Raw genomic sequence first — 20,852 nt, forward strand, 5'->3', positions numbered from 1 at the left:
AAGGGGAATTCCTGTGCACACTATACGTTGTCCAGGAAGGTGATTATTTCCAAAGTGTGTACATATTGTGAAACATGTCATTGGCACAACTATGCCACCAAGGCGGTTGCGCCCATGGTGCTTGGGCCCGTTCATTGCTGCTTGCAGCTATATTTATTATTATTATTCTTTTTTCTATATGCAAATGGGCCTTTTTGAGGTGCTTGCCATGCATAAAAAGTCTGGGAATTTTGCACACACATCAGAAATGAGGACCTTCAGGATTGATTAGATGCTCAGACCTGGGCGTGGCCGAGAGACTCCACAGCGCCCCCTATCGCATTGTCTTCTATTGTGGGCAGGCACTTTGAGCTACCTTCACAAAATTTAGTACGCATATAGCACTCCTCGGACCAAAAACATTTATAATTTGCATCTAATCAAATATACAAACAGGAAGTCAGCAATTTTGGATTTTGTGCGTTTTACATGTACTGCACTTTTAAGTACTCCTCCTAGGGGGTTCATCACATTCACACCACCTGTGGTCAGAATGGTCTCAGGATATTCATGATGCTAAATTGCCAGGATATTTTTGATAGCTCAAACGGGACGGTCCTGGGGAGGCGTAGAATTTTTATGTCACGCCGCGCCAACAGGAAGTGGCCGTAATTTCATGGTCTACATTGTCTGATCTGGCTGATATTTTAGAAATACGTTTATTGTTGGAGTATAATCACATCCATATCCCAAGAACGGGTCAATATTATAGCGCCACCATCTGGCAACAGGAAGTGAGGTCTTTATCATATTTGTATGCCTTCCTGCTAGGGCATTCATCACATTCACACGAAATGTGGTCAGCATGATCTTAGGATAGTCAGGACCATAAGCTGTGAAGGGATTTTTGATATCTCAAACGGTATGGAAATGGCGAGTCGTACAGTACACATATTGCATGCAAAAAAATGACTTTTTTTTCGACATCGTCCGATCTGGCTGATATTTTACAAATATGTTCACTGTTGGAGTACAATATGAAATATATACATATCAATCGGGGCGTGGCTAGACAGCGCCCCCTATAATTATTATTCTCTTTTTTTTCAATGTATTTTGCATTTTTGAGGTGCTTGCCATGGATGAAAACTCACGGAATTTTGCACACACATGAGAAGTGTTGGCTGTCAGGATGTATCAGATGCTCAGACCTGGGCGTGGCCGAGGGACTCCACAGCGCCCCCTAATGCTTTGTCTTCTATTGTGGACAGGCACTTTGAGCTACCTTCACCTAATTTGGTATGCATGTGGGCCTCCTCTGGACAAACACATTTCTCATTCGTATCGAATCAAATATGTGAACAGGAAGTCAGCCATTTTGAATTTTGTGCATTTTACACGTACTACACTTTTAAGTACTCCTCCTAGGGGGTTCATTGCATTCACAGGAAATGTGGTCAAAGTGGTCTCAGGATAGTCATGATACTAATTCCAAAGGATATTTTTGATATCTCAAACGGTATGGTCATGGCGAGGCGTACAATTTTCATGTCACGCCGCGCCAACAGGAAGTAGCCATAAATTCATGGTCTACATTGTCTGATCTGGCTGATATTTTAGAAATATGTTCACTGTTAGAGTGTAATCACATCCATATACCAAGAAGTAGTCAATGTTATAGCGCCACCATCTGGCAACGGAAGTGAGGTTTTTATCATGTTTGTATGCGTTCCTGCTAGGGTATTCATCACATTCACACCAAATGTAGTCATCATGATCTTAGAATAGTCCTGACCCTAAATGACGAAAGGATTTTTGATATCTCAAACGGTTTGGCAATGGCGAGGCGTATAATACACACGTTACACCCAAAAACAGGAAGTGGGCTTAATTCCGTTCTACATCATCTGATCGGGCTGATATTTTGCAAATATATTCACTTTTGGAGTGCAATCACATCCATATCCACATTCATCTGGGCGTGGCTACACAGCGCCCCCTATGGCTTTTTTCTAATATTGTGGACACATACTTTCACGTAAATGCACCACGTCTGGTAGACATAAGGGTCTCCTCAAGACACACACATTTCTCATTTGCATCCCTTAACTTTTCCCAACAGGAAGTGAGCTATTTTGGATTTTGTGTGTTTTTAAGTGTTTTTTCACGTACCAAACTTTGAAATACTCTTCCTAGGGGGTTCATCACATTCACACAAAATGTGGTCAGCATGGTATTATAGCCCTGACACACAACTATGAACTGATTTTTAAAATCTTGGAATGGTATGGCTATGGTCAGCCTTAAAATTAACTTGTAATGCTGCCCAAACAGTTCATGTTTTAATACAATTATGTATTAAATAATTTTAAAAAGGTATTCAATTCTACATTGCCTGATTTTGAGGCTAACACTTTTCACATATGTTCATTGTTGGAGTGTCATCACATCCATTAAGCAATAATAGTTCACTATTTTCGCTGGAGACTCATTATATCCAGTCTTAAAACTTCAACGCAAGTCGCAAATGACTCTCCCATTTCTAATACGCGACTGCCATCTACTGGCAAAAGTTGGTATTGTTTCTCAAGTAATTCGTCAATGACAAGTTTTGTTTCTTTTTGCGAGCCAGTAACCATAACGATGTATGAGTAACAGCGGCAGCCTACGTAACAAAATGTACTGACAACACCCAGCCCACAGCAACGTTTTTTCTCATCTACCTTAATTATATGGATTGAATAACTAAAATAAAAGACAGGCTTTTACTGGCAGGAAAGTAGCATATATTTCAAAGATTAACACATATAATGCATATCTTGCAATGACGTTCAATGTTATTTGGTTTAAAAAAAATCGTGTTGTAGCATTTTAAGGACTCAATACAAAACAGCTGTTCGGAAAGTTAGCTTGAAAACCAAGAAGCCTTATTAAGGAATTCGAGCCGTTTCCATTTGACTTCATTCGATTGAAGTGAATGCCGTAACCCAATTAAATGTAATTCGCGTCGGAATACACATAATAGCCTACACTGTCAACGTGAAATAAAAATATATAGAGGTTTAAATCGATCCTATATTGGGACATTTGTTATGATGGCTGGTGCAACGCGCATTTTCGGTACCGTTGACCATAATCGAATGCTAGCATTTATATCATTAGACTGACCAAGTCCTGTTAAAAAGCACATTTTTGGTTCCTTTGTGGAAACAGTGAAGTTGTCTACACAATCTATTCTACTCACAGACTAACTGCGTCGCTGTAACTTCCCCCCATTTCTGATACGGGGATTCCATTTATTGACAGAAAGTGGAACTTTTATATTTTTCTTCCTTCAAGTGATTTTTCAACGATAGGTTTTTTTTTTTTTTTTCTAGCGAGCCAGTAGGCATAACGATGTATGATTTACAGCTGCAGCCTACGTGACAAAATCTATTGACAACACCCAGCCCGACGTTTCTTTGCATCTATTTTCATTTTTGAATAGAATATCTGAAAGAAATATGAAAGACATTTAAAGACTTAAAGACAGGCTTTAACTGGCAGGAGAGTATCATATTTTTAAAAGATTAACACATGAAGTCAAAAAGAAACTTTAGCGTCTGAGGTGGCTCTGCTCGAACGCTGTGTTAACAAGAGACCGTTTTGTTCAACAAAGGTATCACATGCAGGTCGTTGCGAGATGACACGCACGGGCTAACAGCAGCCAGCCAGTCCACTGTCTGTGTGAGTCAAAAAACAGGTCAGCTACGTTGGTTTACATGAATAGAAAACTTTCAGTTAAATCGCCAGCTAGGTTAGTTTATTAGGCTTGTCATTAAACACGAATTAAGAGAACATACAATTTCGCTAGGAATGGTAAATTAATATGAAAATACTGTATTGAGGGCAGAGAGTTGGCATCTCTTTTAGATTTGGCTGAACAAATGCGTTTCAGGCAGCATAATTACCAGTGAAATGGAAAAGAATGATGCTGGTTAACTAGACGTTTCGTGCAATATTATCCGACACTTCGTAGAGAAATTATTAAACCAAGATAAAAGGAGACATTTGGCCAATAGATGGCACCCGTGTATAAGCGGGCAGTATAGCGTAATGGTTAGGGCGGTGGATTAAGGCACGCAAATTCAGCCGTTCGATCCCCGCTGCAGCCACAATGAATTTGAATAGGTTCTTGAAGCCAATTGTTTTCATTTTGAGTGCATATTTATGGCCGAATGACTTCTCAAGCGTAAATTGTCCCTCCCCGTGTAAAAACTATGGAAATTAATTAATCTCTGCTCTCCATACAGGACTGTAGCATGTTATCACAATGTGCAAGCAAGAAGTAATTTTTGTTTCATTCTACATTGTCTGATGTGGCAAAAACTTCACACATGTTCATTTTTGGAGTGTAATCTCATCAATATACCAAGACAGGCTCAATGGCATAGCGCCACCATCTGGCAACAGGAAGTGGCTTTAATTTTACTTGACATCTTCCAATTTGGCTGAAAATGTACAAATATGTTAATTATTGGAGTGTAATCAAATCCATAAACCATACATGGCTCAATATTATAGCGCCAGCATCTGGCAACAGGAAGTGGCTTTAATTTTACTCGACATCTTCCAATTTGGCTGAAAATGTACAAATATGTTCATTTTTGGAGTGAAATCAAATCCATTAACCATACACAGCTCAATATTATAGCGCCACCATCTGGCAATAGGAAGTGAGGCTTATATCATTGATGCATTCCAATAGCAGCAGCAACATCTTCATTGATCAAAGGGGAATTCCTGTGCACACTATTCGTTGTCCAGGAAGGTGATTATTTCCAAAGTGTGTACATATTGTGAAAAATGTCATTGGCACAACTGTGCCACCAAGGCGGTTGCGCCCATGGTGCTTGGGCCCGTTCATTGCTGCTTGCAGCTATATTTATTATTATTATTCTTTCTCTTCCGTCATATGGGCATTTTTGAGGGCCTTGCCATGGCTAAAAAGTCTTGAAATTTTGCACACACATCAGAAGTGGTGGCTGTCAGGATCTATCAGATGCTCAGACCTGGGTGTGGCCGAGGCACCCCACAGCGTCCCCTGTTGTGCTGCCACCCCCCCCCCCATTGCATTGTTGTCTATTGTGGGCAGACACTTTGAGCTACATGAACTTAATTTGGTATGCATGTGTGGCTCCTCAATTGAAACACATTTCTCATTCGCATTGATGCAAATATGCAAACAGGAAGTCAGCCATTTTGAATTTTGTGCGTTTTCACATGTACTACACTTTTAAGTACTCCTCCTAGGCGGTTCATCGCATTCACACCAAATGTGGTAAGAATGGTGTCAAGATAGTCATGATGCAAAATTGCCAGGATATTTTTGATATCTCAAATGGTATGGTTATGGCGAGGCGTACAATTTTTATGTCACGCCGCGCCAAAAGGAAGTGGCCATAATTTTGTAGTTTACATCGTTTGATCTGGCTGATATTTTACAAATATGTTCATTGTATGAGTATACTCACATCCATGTCCCAAGAAGAAGTCAATGTTATAGCGCCACCATCTGGCAACAGGAAGTGAGGTTTTTATCATATTTGTATGCGTTCCTGCTAGGGTATTCATCACATTCACACCAAATGTAGTCAGCATGATCTTAGGATAGTCCTGACCCTAAAAGCCAAATGGATTTTCGATATCTCAAACGGTTTGGCAATAGCGAGGCGTACAATACACACGTTACGAGCGAAAACAGGAAGTGGGCTTAATTCCGTTCTACATCGTCTGATTGGGCTGATATTTTACAGATATATTCACTGTTGGAGTGCAATCACATCCATATCCACATACATCTGGGCGTGGCTACGCAGCGCCCCCTATGGTTCTTTTCTAATATTGTGGACATATACTTTCACGTAAATTCACCGAATATGGTATGCATATGGGTCTCCTCAAGACACACACATTTCTCATTTGCATCCCTTAACTTTTCCAAACAGGAAGTGAGCTATTCTGGATTTTGTGTGTTTTTAAGTGTTTTTACACGTACCAAACTCTGAAATACTCCTCCTAGGGGGTTCATCACATTCACACCAAATGTGGTGAGTATGGTCTCAGCATAATCCTGATGCTAAACTGAAAGGATATTTCTGATATGTCAAACGGTACGGCTATGGCGAGGCGTACAATTTGAGGTCTCGCCGCGGCAACAGGAAGTGGTCGTAATTTCATTCTAGATGGTCTGATCTGGTTGATATTACACAGATATGTTCGTTGTGGGAGTGTAATCACATCCATATCCCAAAAATGACTCAATGTTATAGCGCCACCATCTGGCAACAGGAAGTGGCCTTAATTTTACTCGACAGCTTCCGATGTGGCCGAAAATTTAGAAATATGTATATTGTTGGAGTGTAATTAAATCCATATTCCAAAAACGACTCAATGTTATAGCACCACCATCTGGAAACTAGAACATTGAATTAACCTTAATTTCACAAAACATCTTCCGATGTGGCTGAAAATTTTGAAATAGGTTTATTATTGGAGTGTAATCAAATTCAAAAACCATACACGGCTCAATATTATAGCGCCACCATCTGGCAACAGGAAGTGAGTCTTATATCATTGATGCATTCCAAAAGCAACACCAACATCTTCATTGATCAAAGGGGAATTCCTGTGCACACTATAGGTTGCCAAGGAAGGTGATTATTTTGAAAGTGTGTACATATTGTTAAACATGTCATTGGCACAACTATGCCACCAAGGCGGTTGCGCCAATGGTGCTTGGGCCCGTTCATTGCTGCTTGCAGCTATATTTATTATTATTATTCTTTTTTTTTCAATGTTTTGTGCATTTTTGAGGTGCTTGCCATGGATGAAAACTCACAGAATTTTGCACACACATCAGAAGTGATGGCTGTCAGGTTGTCTCAGATGCTCAGACCTGGGCGTGGCTGAGGGACTCCACAGCGCCCCCTATCGCATTGTCTTCTATTGTGGGCAGGCACTTTGAGCTACCTGCACCTCATTTAGCATGCATATAGCACTCCTCAGGCCAAACACATTTCTAATTCACATCTAATCAAATATGCAAACAGGAAGTCAGCCATTTTGGATTTTGTGCGTTTTTCACGTACTGCACTTTTAAGTACTCCTCCTAGGGGGTTCATCACATTCACACCACCTGTGGTCAGAATGGTCTCAGGATATTCATGATGCTAAATTCCCAGGATATTTTTGATAGCTCAAACGGGACGGTCCTAGGGAGGCGTAGAATTTTTATGTCACGCGGCGCCAAAAGGAAGTGGCCGTAATTTCATGGTCTACATTGTCTGATCTGGCTGATATTTTAGAAATACGTTTATTGTTGGAGTATAATCACATCCATATCCCAAGAATGGGTCAATGTTATAGCGCCACCATCTGGCAACAGGAAGTGAGGTCTTTATCATATTTGTATGCCTTCCTGCTAGGGCATTCATCACATTCACACGAAATGTGGTCAGCATGATCGTAGGATAGTCATGACCATAAGCTGTGAAGGGATTTTTGATATCTCAAACGGTATGGAAATGGCGAGTCGTACAGTACACATATAGCGTGCAAAAAAATGACTTTTTTTTCGACATCGTCCGATCTGGCTGATATTTTATAAATTTGTTCAATGTTGGAGTACAATATGAAATATATACATATCAATTGGGGCGTGGCTAGACAGCACCCCCTATAATTATTATTCTCTTTTTTTTCAATGTATTTTGCATTTTTGAGGTGCTTGCCATTGATGAAAACTCACGGAATTTTGCACACACATGAGAAGTGTTGGCTGTCAGGAGGTATCAGATGCTCAGACCTGGGCGTGGCGGAGGGACTCCACAGCGCCCCCTAATGCTTTGTCTTCTACTGTGGACAGGCACTTTGAGCTACCTTCACCTAATTTGGTATGCATGTGGGGCTCCTCGGTCCAAACACATTTCTCATTCGGATCTAATCAAATATCCAAACAGGAAGTCAGCCATTTTGGATTTTGTGAGTTTTACACGTACTACACTTTTAAGTACTCCTCCTAGGGGGTTCATCGCATTCACACCACCTGTGGTCAGAATGGTCTCAGGATAGTCATGATGCTAAATTGCCAGGATATTTTTGATAGCTCAAACGGGACGGTCATGGGGAGGAGTGCAATTTTTATGTCACGCCGCGCCAACAGGAAGTGGCCATAATTTCATGGTCTACATTGTCTGATCTGGCTGATATTTTAGAACTTTGTTTATTGTTGGAGTATAATCACATCCATATCCCAAGAACAAGTCAATGTTATAGCGCCACCATCTGGCAACAGGAAGTGAGGTCTTTAACATATTTGTATGCATTCCTGCTAGGGCATTCAGCACATTCACACCAAATGTGGTCAGCATGATCTTAAGATAGTCCTTACGCTAAATTGTGAAGGGATTTTTGATATCTCAAACGGTATGGAAATGGCGAGTCGTACAGTACACATATTGCGTGCAAAAAAATGACTTTTTTTTCGACATCGTCCGATCTGGCTGATATTTTACAAATATGTTCACTGTAGCAGTACAATATCAGATATATACATATCAATCGGGGCGTGGCTAGACAGCGCCCCCTATAATTATTATTCTCTTTTTTTTCAATGTATTTTGCATTTTTGAGGTGCTTGCCATGGATGAAAACTCACAGAATTTTGCACACACATGAGGAGTTGCGGCTTTCAGGATCTATCAGATCCGCAGACCTGGGCGTGGCCGAGGGACTCCACAGCGCCCCCTAATGCTTTGTCTTCTATTGTGGACAGGCACTTTGAGCTACCTTCACTTAATTTGGTATGCATGTGGGGCTCCTCTGGCCAAACACATTTCTCTTTCGCATCGAATCAAATATGTGAACAGGAAGTCAGCCATTTTGAATTTTGTGCGTTTTACACGTACTACACTTTTAAGTACTCCTCCTAGGGGGTTCATTGTATTCACACGAAATGTGGTCAAAGCGGTCTCAGGATAGTCATGATACTAATTCCAAAGGATATTTTTGATATCTCAAACGGTATGGTCATGGCGAGGCGTACAATTTTCATGTCACGCCGCGCCAACAGGAAGTAGCCATAAACACATGCTCTACATTGTCTGATCTGGCTGACATTTTACAAATATGTTCACTGTTAGAGTGTAATCACATCCATATACCAAGAAGAAATCAATGTTATAGCGCCACCATCTGGCAACGGAAGTGAGGTTTTTATCATGTTTGTATGCGTTCCTGCTAGGGTATTCATCACATTCACACCAAATGTAGTCATCATGATCTTAGAATAGTCCTGACCCTAAATGACGAAAGGATTTTTGATATCTCAAACGGTTTGGCAATGGCGAGGTGTATAATACACACGTTACACCCAAAAACAGGAAGTGGGCTTAATTCCGTTCTACATCATCTGATCGGGCTGATATTTTACAAATATATTCACTGTTGGAGTGCAATCACATCCATATCCACATTTATCTGGGCGTGGCTACACAGCGCCCCCTATGGCTTTTTTCTAATATTGTGGACATATACTTTCACGTAAATGCACCACGTCTGGTAGGCATAAGGGTCTCCTCAAGACACACACATTTCTCATTTGCATCCCTTAACTTTTCCCAACAGGAAGTGAGCTATTTTGGATTTTGTGTGTTTTTAAGTGTTTTTTCACGTACCAAACTTTGAAATACTCTTCCTAGGGGGTTCATCACATTCACACAAAATGTGGTCAGCATGATGTTATAGCCCTGACATACAACTATGAACTGATTTTTAATATCTTGGAATGGTATGGCTATGGTCAGCCTTAAAATTAACTTGTAATGCTGCCCAAACAGTTCATGTTTTAATACAATTATGTATTAAATAATTTCAAAAAGGTATTAAATTCTACATTGCCTGATTTTGAGGCTACAACTTTTCACATAAGTTCATTGTTGGAGTGTCATCACATCCATTAAGCAATAATAGTTCACTATTTTCGCTGGAGACTCATTATATCCAGTCTTAAAACTTCAACGCAAGTCGCAAATGACTCTCCCATTTCTAATACGCGACTGCAGGTTAGTATTCTTTCTAATTTTCTTGATTAAAGTGATTTCTCAACGACAAGTTTTGTTTCTTTTTGCGAGCCAGTAACCATAACGATGTAAGAGTAACAGCGGCAGCCTACGTGACAAAATGTACTGACAACACCCAGCCCACAGCAACGTTTTTTCTCATCTACCTTAATTATATGGATTGAATAACTAAAATAAGACAGGCTTTTACTGGCAGGAAAGTATCATATATTTCAAAAATTAACACATATAATGCATATCTTGCAATGACGTTCAATGTTATTTGGTTTATAAAAAACCGTGTTGTAGCATTTTAAGGACTCAATACAAAACAGCTGTTCGGAAAGGTAGCTTGAAAACCAAGAAGCCTTATTAAGGATTTCGAGCCGTTTCTATTTGACTTCATTCGATTGAAGTGAATGCCGTAACCCAATTAAATGTAATTCGCGTCGGAATACACATAATAGCCTACACTGTCAACGTGAAATAAAAATATATAGAGGTTTAAATCGATCCTATATTGGGACATTTGTTATGATGGCTGGTGCAACGGGCATTTTCGGTACCGTTGACCATAATCGAATGCTAGCATTTATATCATTACACTGACCAAGTCCTGTTAAAAAGCACATTTTTGGTTCCTTTGTGGAAACAGTGAAGTTGTCTACACAATCTATTCTACTCACAGACTAACTGCGTCGCTGTAACTTCCCCCGATTTCTGATACGGGGATTCCATTTATTGGCAGAAAGTGGAACTTTTATATTTTTCTTCCTTCAACTGATTTTTCAACGATAGGTTTTTGTTTTTTTTCTAGCGAGCCAGTAGGCATAACGATGTATGATTTACAGCTGCAGCCTACGTGACAAAATGTATTGACAACACCCAGCCCGACGTTTCTTTGCATCTATTTTCATTATATGAATAGAATATCTGAAATAAATATTAAAGACATTTAATGACTGTCTTTAACTGGCAGGAGAGTAGCATATATTTAAAAGAGTCAAAAGTCAAAAAGAAACGTTAACGTTTGAGATGGCTCTGGTCGAACTCTGTGTTAACATGAGACCGTTATGTTCAACAAAGGTATGGCATGCAGGTCGTTGCGAGATGACGCGCATTGGCTAACAGCAGCCAGCCTGTCCACTGTCTGTGTGAGTCAAAAAACAGGTCAGCTACGTTTGTTTACATGAATAGAAAACTTTCAGTTAAATCGCCAGATATGTTAGTTTATTTTGCTTGTCATTAAACACGAATTAAGAGAACATACAATTTCGCTAGGAATTTTTGACTTAATATGAAAATACCGGATTGAGGGCAGAGACTTGGCATCTCCTTTAGATTTGGCTGAACAAATGCGTTTCAGGCAGCATAATTACCGGTGAAATGGAAAAGAATGATGCTGGCTAACTCGACGTTTAATGCAATATTATCCGACACTTCGGAGAGAAATTATTTAACCAGGATAAAAGGAAACATACAACTTTTGGCCAATAGATGGCGTACGTGTATAAGAGGGCAGTATAGCTTAATGGTTCAGACAGTGGATTAAACACAATAAAGCACAATAAAGTTGAATAGTTTCTTTAAGCCAATGGTTTTATTTTGAGTGCATATTTATAACCGAATGACTATTCAAGCATAAATTGTGCCTCCCGCTGTAAAATCTATGGAAATTAATTCATCTCTGCTCTCCAGACAGGACTGTAGCATGTTATCACAATGTGCAAGCAAGAAGTTGTTTTTATTTCATTCTACATTGTCTGATGAGGCTGAAACTTCACACATGTTCATTTTTGGAGTGTAATCTCATCCATATACCAATAAAGGCTCTATGGCATAGCGCCACCATCTGGCAACAGGAAGTGGCCTTAATTTCACTCGACATCTTCCGATGTGGCTGAAAATGTAGAAATATTTTTATTATTGGAGTGTAATTAAATCCCTATACCAAAAATTGCTCAATGTTATAGCACCACCATCTGGCAACAGGAAGTGGCTTTAATTTTACTCGACATCTTCCAATTTGGCTGAAAATGTACAAATATGTTCATTTTTGGAGTGAAATCAAATCCATAAACCATACACAGCTCAATATTATAGCGCCACCATCTGGCAATAGGAAGTGAGGCTTATATCATTGATGCATTCCAATAGCAGCAGCAACATCTTCATTGATCAAAGGAGAATTCCTGTGCACACTATACGTTGTCCAGGAAGGTGATTATTTCCAAAGTGTGTACATATTGTGAAACATGTCATTGGCACAACTATGCCACCAAGGCGGTTGCGCCCATGGTGCTTGGGCCCGTTCATTGCTGCTTGCAGCTATATTTATTATTATTATTCTTTCTCTTCCGTCAAATGGGCATTTTTGAGGGCCTTGCCATGGCTAAAAAGTCTTGAAATTTTGCAGACACATCAGAAGTGGTGGCCGTCAGGATCTATCAGATGCTCAGACCTGGGTGTGGCCGAGGGACTCCACAGCGTCCCCTATTGCACTGCCCCCCCCCCCCCCCCCGCATTGTTGTCTATTGTGGGCAGGCACTTTGAGCTACATGCACATAATTTGGTATACATGTGGGGCCCCTCAAGCCAAACACATTTCTTATTCGCATCGATGCAAATATGCAAACAGGAAGTCAGCTATTTTGGATTTTGTGCTTTTTCACACGTACTAAACTTTTAAGTACTCCTCCTAGGGTGTTCATCGCATTCACACCAAATGTGGTCAGAATGGTCTCAGGATAGTCATGATTCTGAATTGCCAGGATATTTCTGATATCTCAAATGGTATGGCCATGGCGAGGCGTACAATTTTACGTCTCGCCGCGCCAACAGGAAGTGGCCGTAATTTCATTCTAGATCTTCTGATCTGGCTGATATTTCACACATATGTTCGTTGTTGGAATGTAATCACTTCCATATTGCAAAAACGGCTCAATGTTATAGCGCCACCATCTGGCAATAGGAAGTGTCCTTAATTTCATTCTACATCTTCCGATGTGGCTTAGAATTTAGAAATATGTTTATTATTGGAGTGTAATCAAGTCCATATACCATAAATGGCTTGATGTTATAACGCCACCATCTGGCAACAGGAAGTGGCCTCAATTTCACTCGACATCTTCCGTTGTGGCTGAAAATGTAGAAATATGTTTATTATTGGAGTGTAATCACATCCATATACCATAAACAGCTCAATGTTATAGCGCAACCATCTGGCAACAGGAAGTGAGGCTTATATCATAGTTTTACGCATTCCAATAGTGGCATCAACATCTTCATTGATCAATGGGGAATTCCTTTGCACACTATACGTTGAACAGGAAGGTGATTATTTCCAAAGTGTGTACATATTGTTAATCATGTCATTGCCACCAAGGCGGCTGCGCCCATGGTGCTTGGGCCCGCTCATTGCTGCTTGCAGCTATATTTTTTTTTTTTTTTTTTTTTTAACAAACAAACAAACAAACAAACAAACAAAGCAAAAGTATGACCAAACCCCTTAACTAGCCAAACACTAAATACAGATACACAAAAAAGTAAATCACAGAAAGACAACAATTAAGGTTCACAAGGAGGTACGGAGGGATGGGGAGAGGTGCTGCTTGCGCTTGAAGGTGGGAAGAGATTCTACAGTTCTGACCTCAACGGGGAGTTTGTTCAACAGACAGTAGTCGTGAGCGTGAGGTGGAAGTTCGGAGAGGGGGAGGTGCCAAGCGGCCTGTGGAGGCTGAACGAAGAGGTCTGGCAGGGGTGTAGGGTTTGATGATTTTTTGTAGGTAGGCTGGGGAAGACCCCTGAACTGCTTGGAAGGCTAGCACCAACGTTTTGAATTTGATGCGAGACCACCTTCGTAGTCCTGGTTAAGCCCGATTGTCGTTAGGCTTTGTGAAGCCAGTTTCGCAAATAAACCGTGGATATGTTAAGCTTCCTTCCCTTGTAGTTAAGCTTCCTCAGGGTCCTGTTATCCTGAGTCATATGGATAACTGCAGACGGATTAAAACCTTGTCCCTGCCCAAATCTGGAACACGGACTGAAGTAAAGATAGTAGTTCCTGATGCAGTCAATTTAAATGGCTGGGCCTACTCACCCTGCCCCATGCGTGCCCCCGTCAGGGCCTCCTTGGCAGTGCCAAAGCCAAGCTCCCTGCACACAACACTGGCGGACTGCAGGTTCCAGCGGTCGTCGCACACCGTTCCCCATGCATTGTTCTTCAGAACCTCCACACGTCCTTCTCCGACCTTCCAGCCCCCCTTCAGCCTCACTGTGGCCTGCTGTGGTAGCAGAGGTGAGGTTATGGTCACAAACACTTAAAAACCCCATTCAAAACTGAATGCAACAATTCCCCGAAATTGATCCTAAATGCATGTCAACCATGTGTACATATCCGCTGTCCAAAGCACAAAAAAAAGATCAATGGTTTTAATTAACATATGTAGGGTGATGGGTTTGAAAGCACATTTTCTGCTGACTGCATGCAAAGGGATTATATACTAATAAATTAGACTTGTTGGTATAGCATACCTTGATTTTAGGCTTCTTTCCGGAGATTTGTGAAAACAGCAGCCCAGGGATGCAGCTGACCACAACAGGCTTGCCCCCCTGACAGGGTATGCTGACATTGGCTTTGCTGATCTCCATGGAACAGATGGACAGGTGCACCTCATTTCCCATACAGGCCACAGAGTGGATGCGGTAGTTTACCTGATGGTTAGTGAGCATCCTGGACAGAGGTGGGAGGGATTCAGAGAGTTTTAAAAAAAGAGCATTAACAGACTGTTTCCCAATGCTGGAGAAGGGCCTTCTGGTTAACCCTTATTGTACAGTTTGTGAGAATATTCAAGTGATGTAATTCCAAATGTACTGTACTCAAAAATGCTGCTGTAGTCCAAACTTACCTCCAGCTATAATGAACACAGTACTTCACATGGGTCTATTCTAAACATGCTCATTTGTAACAGGGTGTATTCTTTTTTCAATGGCTTTTTGATACATGTACTGCTAAGGTGCATAAAATGACTGAAGCAGTTTAAGTTCGGACAACAAGATAATAAGGTGACTAATTCTGTCTGGAAAAATAAATTGGAAAAAAGAAGCATAAAATTACAAAGCTTCTTTTACTCATAGCTGTCATGGTAAATAATAGTTCTGACAAGGTCATATCAATTATTTATGCAAGATGAACACTGACTTGAAATATATGGATATCTTTATCCCCCTAAGTGTCACCTCAAGATTATTTGAGTGGATACAGATGCTCATGGCTGTATCTGGTGTGCTTTGAAACACAATGGAACCACAGCAAAAATGCTGGACAAATCCCTCTCAAATTCAATGACAGTATCACAAATCTAAGCTAACCTAGGCAGGACATTTGGAGACACCTCTGGTAATTGTGGGACTCACCGTAGGTTGGCGGGGGAGGAGTGAAGCTGATTGGGGTGTGTCAGTCAAGAGCAAGCAGTGCATTGCAATTTTGGAGTAGCTTATTGCAATTTTCCAGTCAGACAAGTCACCACCCACCTGCTCAACCCAGGTTTAAGGCATATTGCAAATTGTGGGGCTTTGATAATTTGACACTAGACCCATCAAATTATCTTTCATTGTTTTGTATGAAATAGGGCCCAGGTTATGCCTGTAAGCAAAAGGGTTCAATAACAGTAACCCTTTTATTTTGGTTATGTCATTTTCAAGCTTGTGTCAAGAAAAAAGGTGATACTTAAGGGGGTTAACCTAGTTCTATAATCTCATTTTTAGCATATATTTATTTACATATAACTTAATGGCGCTAAAATAACTTCATAGACCACCAGCTATGTATTTCTTTTGTATACCACTATCATGCCATTTTTTCTTTGCATCCTCTACTGTTCGTTTTATTAAGAATGTATTTTGTAGGCAATGTGATATCTCTCTGACAATCTTTGTCCTCTCTGTTGGTGTTGTAGTCCTGCCCTGTAATACGGTATGAAGCTGTAGCCTATTTACTGTACCACCTTGACCACTAGCCTACCTATATTTCCTGACCTATACGTTTTCTTTTTCTTACGGTTCCCTTTCCTTGCTACTTGGTTGCTCCGCACCCATTTTGTAGCGCCTTGTAACCTGGATGTGTAAGCATCCCTACTGACTCTTTTTATGGGAGTCTCGAAGGAGGGTGTTTAGTTCATCTGAAAATAAGCCGCTGTACAGTGAGTGTTTTAGCACTGCAAATGTTTGCTTAGTAAATCTGGCCATGGAGAGCCCTGGCTTTTTCCTTGGTGCCATTATTGTTTAGTGCTATAAATATTGATCAATACAAATTGTGCTTCACCATTTTCCTGTTTATTTACAGCAATTTATCCCACCCTTCTTACAATACAAATATTTTGTAGTGATGTACGGTGCTGATATACACTTTTGCACAAGACACGTTTTTGAACCACAATGCTTTTGATAGAACCTGTATTCTGGAGCCACTCCCTGTCGCACAAAAATGAGACATATGTGTATTTCTGAGAAGAATAAGTGATAAAAATCAGATTATGATACAAATTACTGGAGACTTTTATCATATGGAAATGACTATATGCGTCCCATTAGTTGGATTGTTTTGATATGCTACCCATTTGATTAAAATGTGGAATGGGAATCTGGCTGTGAGGCAAGACTTTTTCAAATCAGTGCAATCACGACCAACCCAGTGCACAAGTAGGATAAGCAGAATCTTACACAGAGCACATCGATTTATCAACATCAGTGGTGCAGGAAAGTGCACTGCATCTCTGTGTGCATGTGGTTCTGTTTATTTATTTATCAGACCAGGCACAAGTCTCAGATCTAGCTCTATCATTAGTTTTGAGACTTGCCTGAAAAGTTTAAAAAATTGGGGAATTAATCTTGTTTGCTTGTCTTTGTAAGAGTAAATTTCAAACTACATTTTATATAACAACAAGTTATTAGCAAATTTAGAGAACCACTGTACTGGTATGTGTACAAACAAGACAAGTCTTAGTTTGCATGTATTATTATCCTAAACAAGTAAACAAGTCATTTTTACTAGTTCATAACACTTGAGTAGCAAACCTAGAAAATATATGAAACAAGTGATGTGCAAATCCATGTGTCCTTTGAGGTGCCCCTTTTGGAAGACAAGCTGGCAGCTTTTGATCAAAATATTTGGCAACTCCGGCTGCCAATACATTAAGATTTCTTAGTGCCATAACAATACTAGGAAACATTTCCTGATGAAGACAGCAATAGTCAAGAGTTCATGGGGAGGCATCCAGCAAAAAAGAAATATGTATAACATCTGTGTTTCAAACACACTGATGTAGAAAGTAAGAATTCCAATTTCAACAAATCTACTGCATAATGGTAGGCAGCATGACTGCATTCTGTAAAAAAGTCCTTTGAAGCAATCAAATTATTTTCTTGGAAGAAAGCAGTTGCTTGTACGTGTACAAGATGATTTTCATCTGATTATTATAGTTTGGAAACAACATTCAATCATGGTTCCCTTTCTAACTCAAATCAAGACATTGGCAATGCCTCAATGCCTCATTATGTGGACCATCATGCCGGTATGGTTTAGTTTAGTAGATAAAGACATTGTACCTTATCAACATGCATTATGTGCATCATATGGCAAATAAACTTACATACTGTACCACTGAGGCCAAATTAGACAGCGCAGGTATTTGATTTGAAGATGCCTATTGACAGTATCAGGTATACAGTCCCCTCAATAAGTATTGGAACAGCAAGGCCAATTCCTATATTTTTGGCAGATAATGTTTTTATTGACGATTTAATCCTGCTGCTACCATCATGAGTTACAGGATGTGGGGAGCGACATTGGCTCAGGAGGTAAGAGCAGTCGGAGGGATCCTGCCCTAGGTGTGTTGAAGTGTCCCTGAGTAAGATACCTGACCCCCAATTGCCCCAATGAGCTGAGCTGGTTGGTGCCTTGCATGGCAGCCAATCGCTGTTGGTGTGTGAGTGTGTGAATGGGTGAATGAAGCATCAGTTGTACAGGACTTTGGATAAAGGCGCTATATAAATGCAGACACTTACCATTTACATTATCAAAAAAGATGAAAGATTCCACTCCAGAAGCAGCCATGCAAGCCGAAGTTGAGCTTGTATGTTTTGGATCATAAGCAGATCCCTTCTTTCTCCACACTGTGGCCTTTCCATTGCTTTGGTACAGGTTAATCTTGGTCTCATCAGTCCATAGAACTTTGTTCCAGAACATTTGTGGCTCATCTCTGTATTTCTTTGCAAATTGTAATCTCGTCTTCCAATTCTTGAAATTTATGTGTGGTTTGCATCTTGTGGTATAGCCTCTATATTGCTGCTCTCTAAGTCTTTTTTGAGCAGTTGATTGAGATACCTTTACCCCTGGCGATTAACCCCTGCTTGGTCTAATCAACTGTAAGTTGCACTGGATAAAAGCATCAGCTAAATAAATAAATATTACTATTGTTACTATTATTATTGTTACTATTATTATTATTATTATTATTATTATTATTATTATGATTACTGTAGCTGGTTAGATAAACTATGCTACTTTATATTTTAGGAGACCACTTAGTGGAAGTTCTTCAAATGTTAAAATGTCACCACAGTATATTTACACTACAGTCACGTCATTTAAAACTCATTATTCTGGAGCCACTTCGAAGCCATATTCAGAAAATACTACAATATGTTCTAAGCTGGGACTCGTTCATTTCAGCCTTATAAAAAATACAATGTGATCTTTATATGCACTGATGTCAAATGGTAATTTTGCAAAAAGCCATCATCCTAATTAGGAAATGTACTTTAGACTTGGAATGTAGCGTGCCATTAACATCATCTTGTCACTTGGCACACTAATGAAAGAGATTCCTGCCCTGTTTGTGAAACTCATCAGAGAATGCCCTCCATTTCATCCTGTTTGTATTCTTGGCCTACTGTACAAATTATATGTTAGTAGTTAGTATATTAGTGCTATCTACAAACATCAATGGAGGAAAAGCAGGAATTAAGCAAAATGAGGGATCGTGGGAAACCAGAAAATTCCGAAACCACCCGACTAGTGAATCACATAGACAGGGAAGTGACTCGGGGTCAGAATACATTGAGACACAGACATCACAGGGGAAGACGAATGCAATGAACTATGAATAAATAAACAGAGGACCAGACATGAATAAAAAATAATACATTACATTACATTACATTATTAGCATTTGGCAGACGCTCTTATCCAGAGCGACGTACAGTTGATTAGACTAAGCAGGAGACAATCCTCCCCTGGAGCAATGCAGGGTTAAGGGCCTTGCTCAAGGGCCCAACGGCTGTGCAGATCTTATTGTGGCTACACCGGGATTAGATCCACCGACCTTGCGTCTCCCAGTCCTTCACCTTAACCACTACGCTACAGGCCGCCCCGAGAATAACAAGAATAACAAAATGAAACTAAGACAGAACTTAGGAACATTACTCCATCACTTCCTGTTTCAATAGAGTATAACAATGAGGTAAGAACCATTAAAAATCCCTTTGTCAACCATCAACATGGGAGAAGCCAAAGAACTGTCAATTCAGGAGACAAATATGGTAATTGACGAGTAATGGGTACAAAAACATACATAAACGGTTAAACATACCACTTACCACTGTAAGTGCATCAATAAAATGGCATAAAACATATGGAATGGTTGCAAACTGGCCAGGAAGAGGACATGAGTGCATATTATCCCATCTGACAGTAAGGAAGATGGTGAGGGAGGCGATAAGTAACCCAAGAATTGCAGAGATTGGTTGTGTCTTGGGGTCACCAAGTTGACTATAAGAGAGTGCCAGATGAGACCACAATTTAACATTTTGGCCATATCATCAACATGTTTGAAGACAAAATGGAATGCATACAAAGATGTTTGGCTGCCAGTGGTCCTGGGGCACCATTTAAGATCACTGCCTCATTCAATGAATTCAACAAAGTACCAGGATATCTTGGCAGAAAATCTGGTTGCCTCTGTGAGGAGTCTTGGTCCAGCAGTACAATGATTCCAAGTATACAACAAAATCCACACAGAGATCATGAAGTAAAAACAACAACCATGTTCTGCAATGGCTATCTGAACTGAGGAGTATTCCAAGGATATCCATGATGATTCTGAAAAGTTCTGCATTGAGGAATGGTCACAAATCCCTCCAAATGTGTTCTCTAACCTTATCACAATTTATCAGAAAAGACTTGTGGCTGTCATCTGATGGGGGTTTTAGCACAAAATATTAAACCAGGGGTTACAATAATTGTTTTTTGGGGAAATACAATTTTAATTTTAAAAATGGAAGACTTTAGTTGATTCCATAGAATCATTAAAAAAATCAAACTATGCATGTTGGAAAATAAAGCTTACGTCAATAACTATTATTTTGTAGTTTTTTTAATATATATTTTGGAATATAAATAAATAAATACATAAAATAATTAAAGCGGACGATCATGAACAGTTTCGTTTATTGGACCTGGTGGACGGTGCGCATGATCTGGTATATTTTCTCAGGCAATCTTAAAATGTATCGGATTTCTTTCATTTAGGCTATGCAGTCACCTAATGTAAGCCTAATGCAAATAATTACGATATATATTCATGTTCAAGTATATTTATGATCAAGAAGTGCAGAATTTATGGGTGAGAGAGAAGAGTCTTTCTGTTGTCATCAGTGTTGTTTTCTCAAGAGGACTGAAATGTACTTTAAGCTAGCCTGGTCTCATGAAATTGAGAA

The 20,852-nt window shown here is 39.9% G+C and overlaps 1 protein-coding gene across 6 annotated transcripts in view; it reads right to left on the reverse strand.

Annotated features, from left to right (window-relative positions):
* Window positions 1-20,852, reverse strand: part of LOC133135751 (lysyl oxidase homolog 3B-like) — a 395,104-nt gene that overhangs the window by 361,348 nt on the left and 12,904 nt on the right. For 5 of the 6 annotated variants that reach the window (XR_009709433.1, XM_061253004.1, XM_061253006.1 and 2 more), the window contains 2 exons: window positions 14,610-14,808; window positions 14,176-14,359 (listed from right to left, as the gene is read on the reverse strand). Coding sequence is in view for 4 of the 6 variants with exons in the window: in XM_061253004.1 (XP_061108988.1) it covers window positions 14,176-14,359; window positions 14,610-14,808 (383 nt within the window). In the remaining 2 variants the exon portion in view is untranslated. Of the gene's footprint in view, window positions 1-14,175; window positions 14,360-14,609; window positions 14,809-20,852 lie in introns of those variants that run through there. The other variant, XM_061253008.1, reaches the window with a different exon arrangement.

Source organism: Conger conger, chromosome 8 (assembly GCF_963514075.1).
Source record: "Conger conger chromosome 8, fConCon1.1, whole genome shotgun sequence".
Taxonomy (NCBI): Eukaryota; Metazoa; Chordata; class Actinopteri; order Anguilliformes; family Congridae; genus Conger; species Conger conger.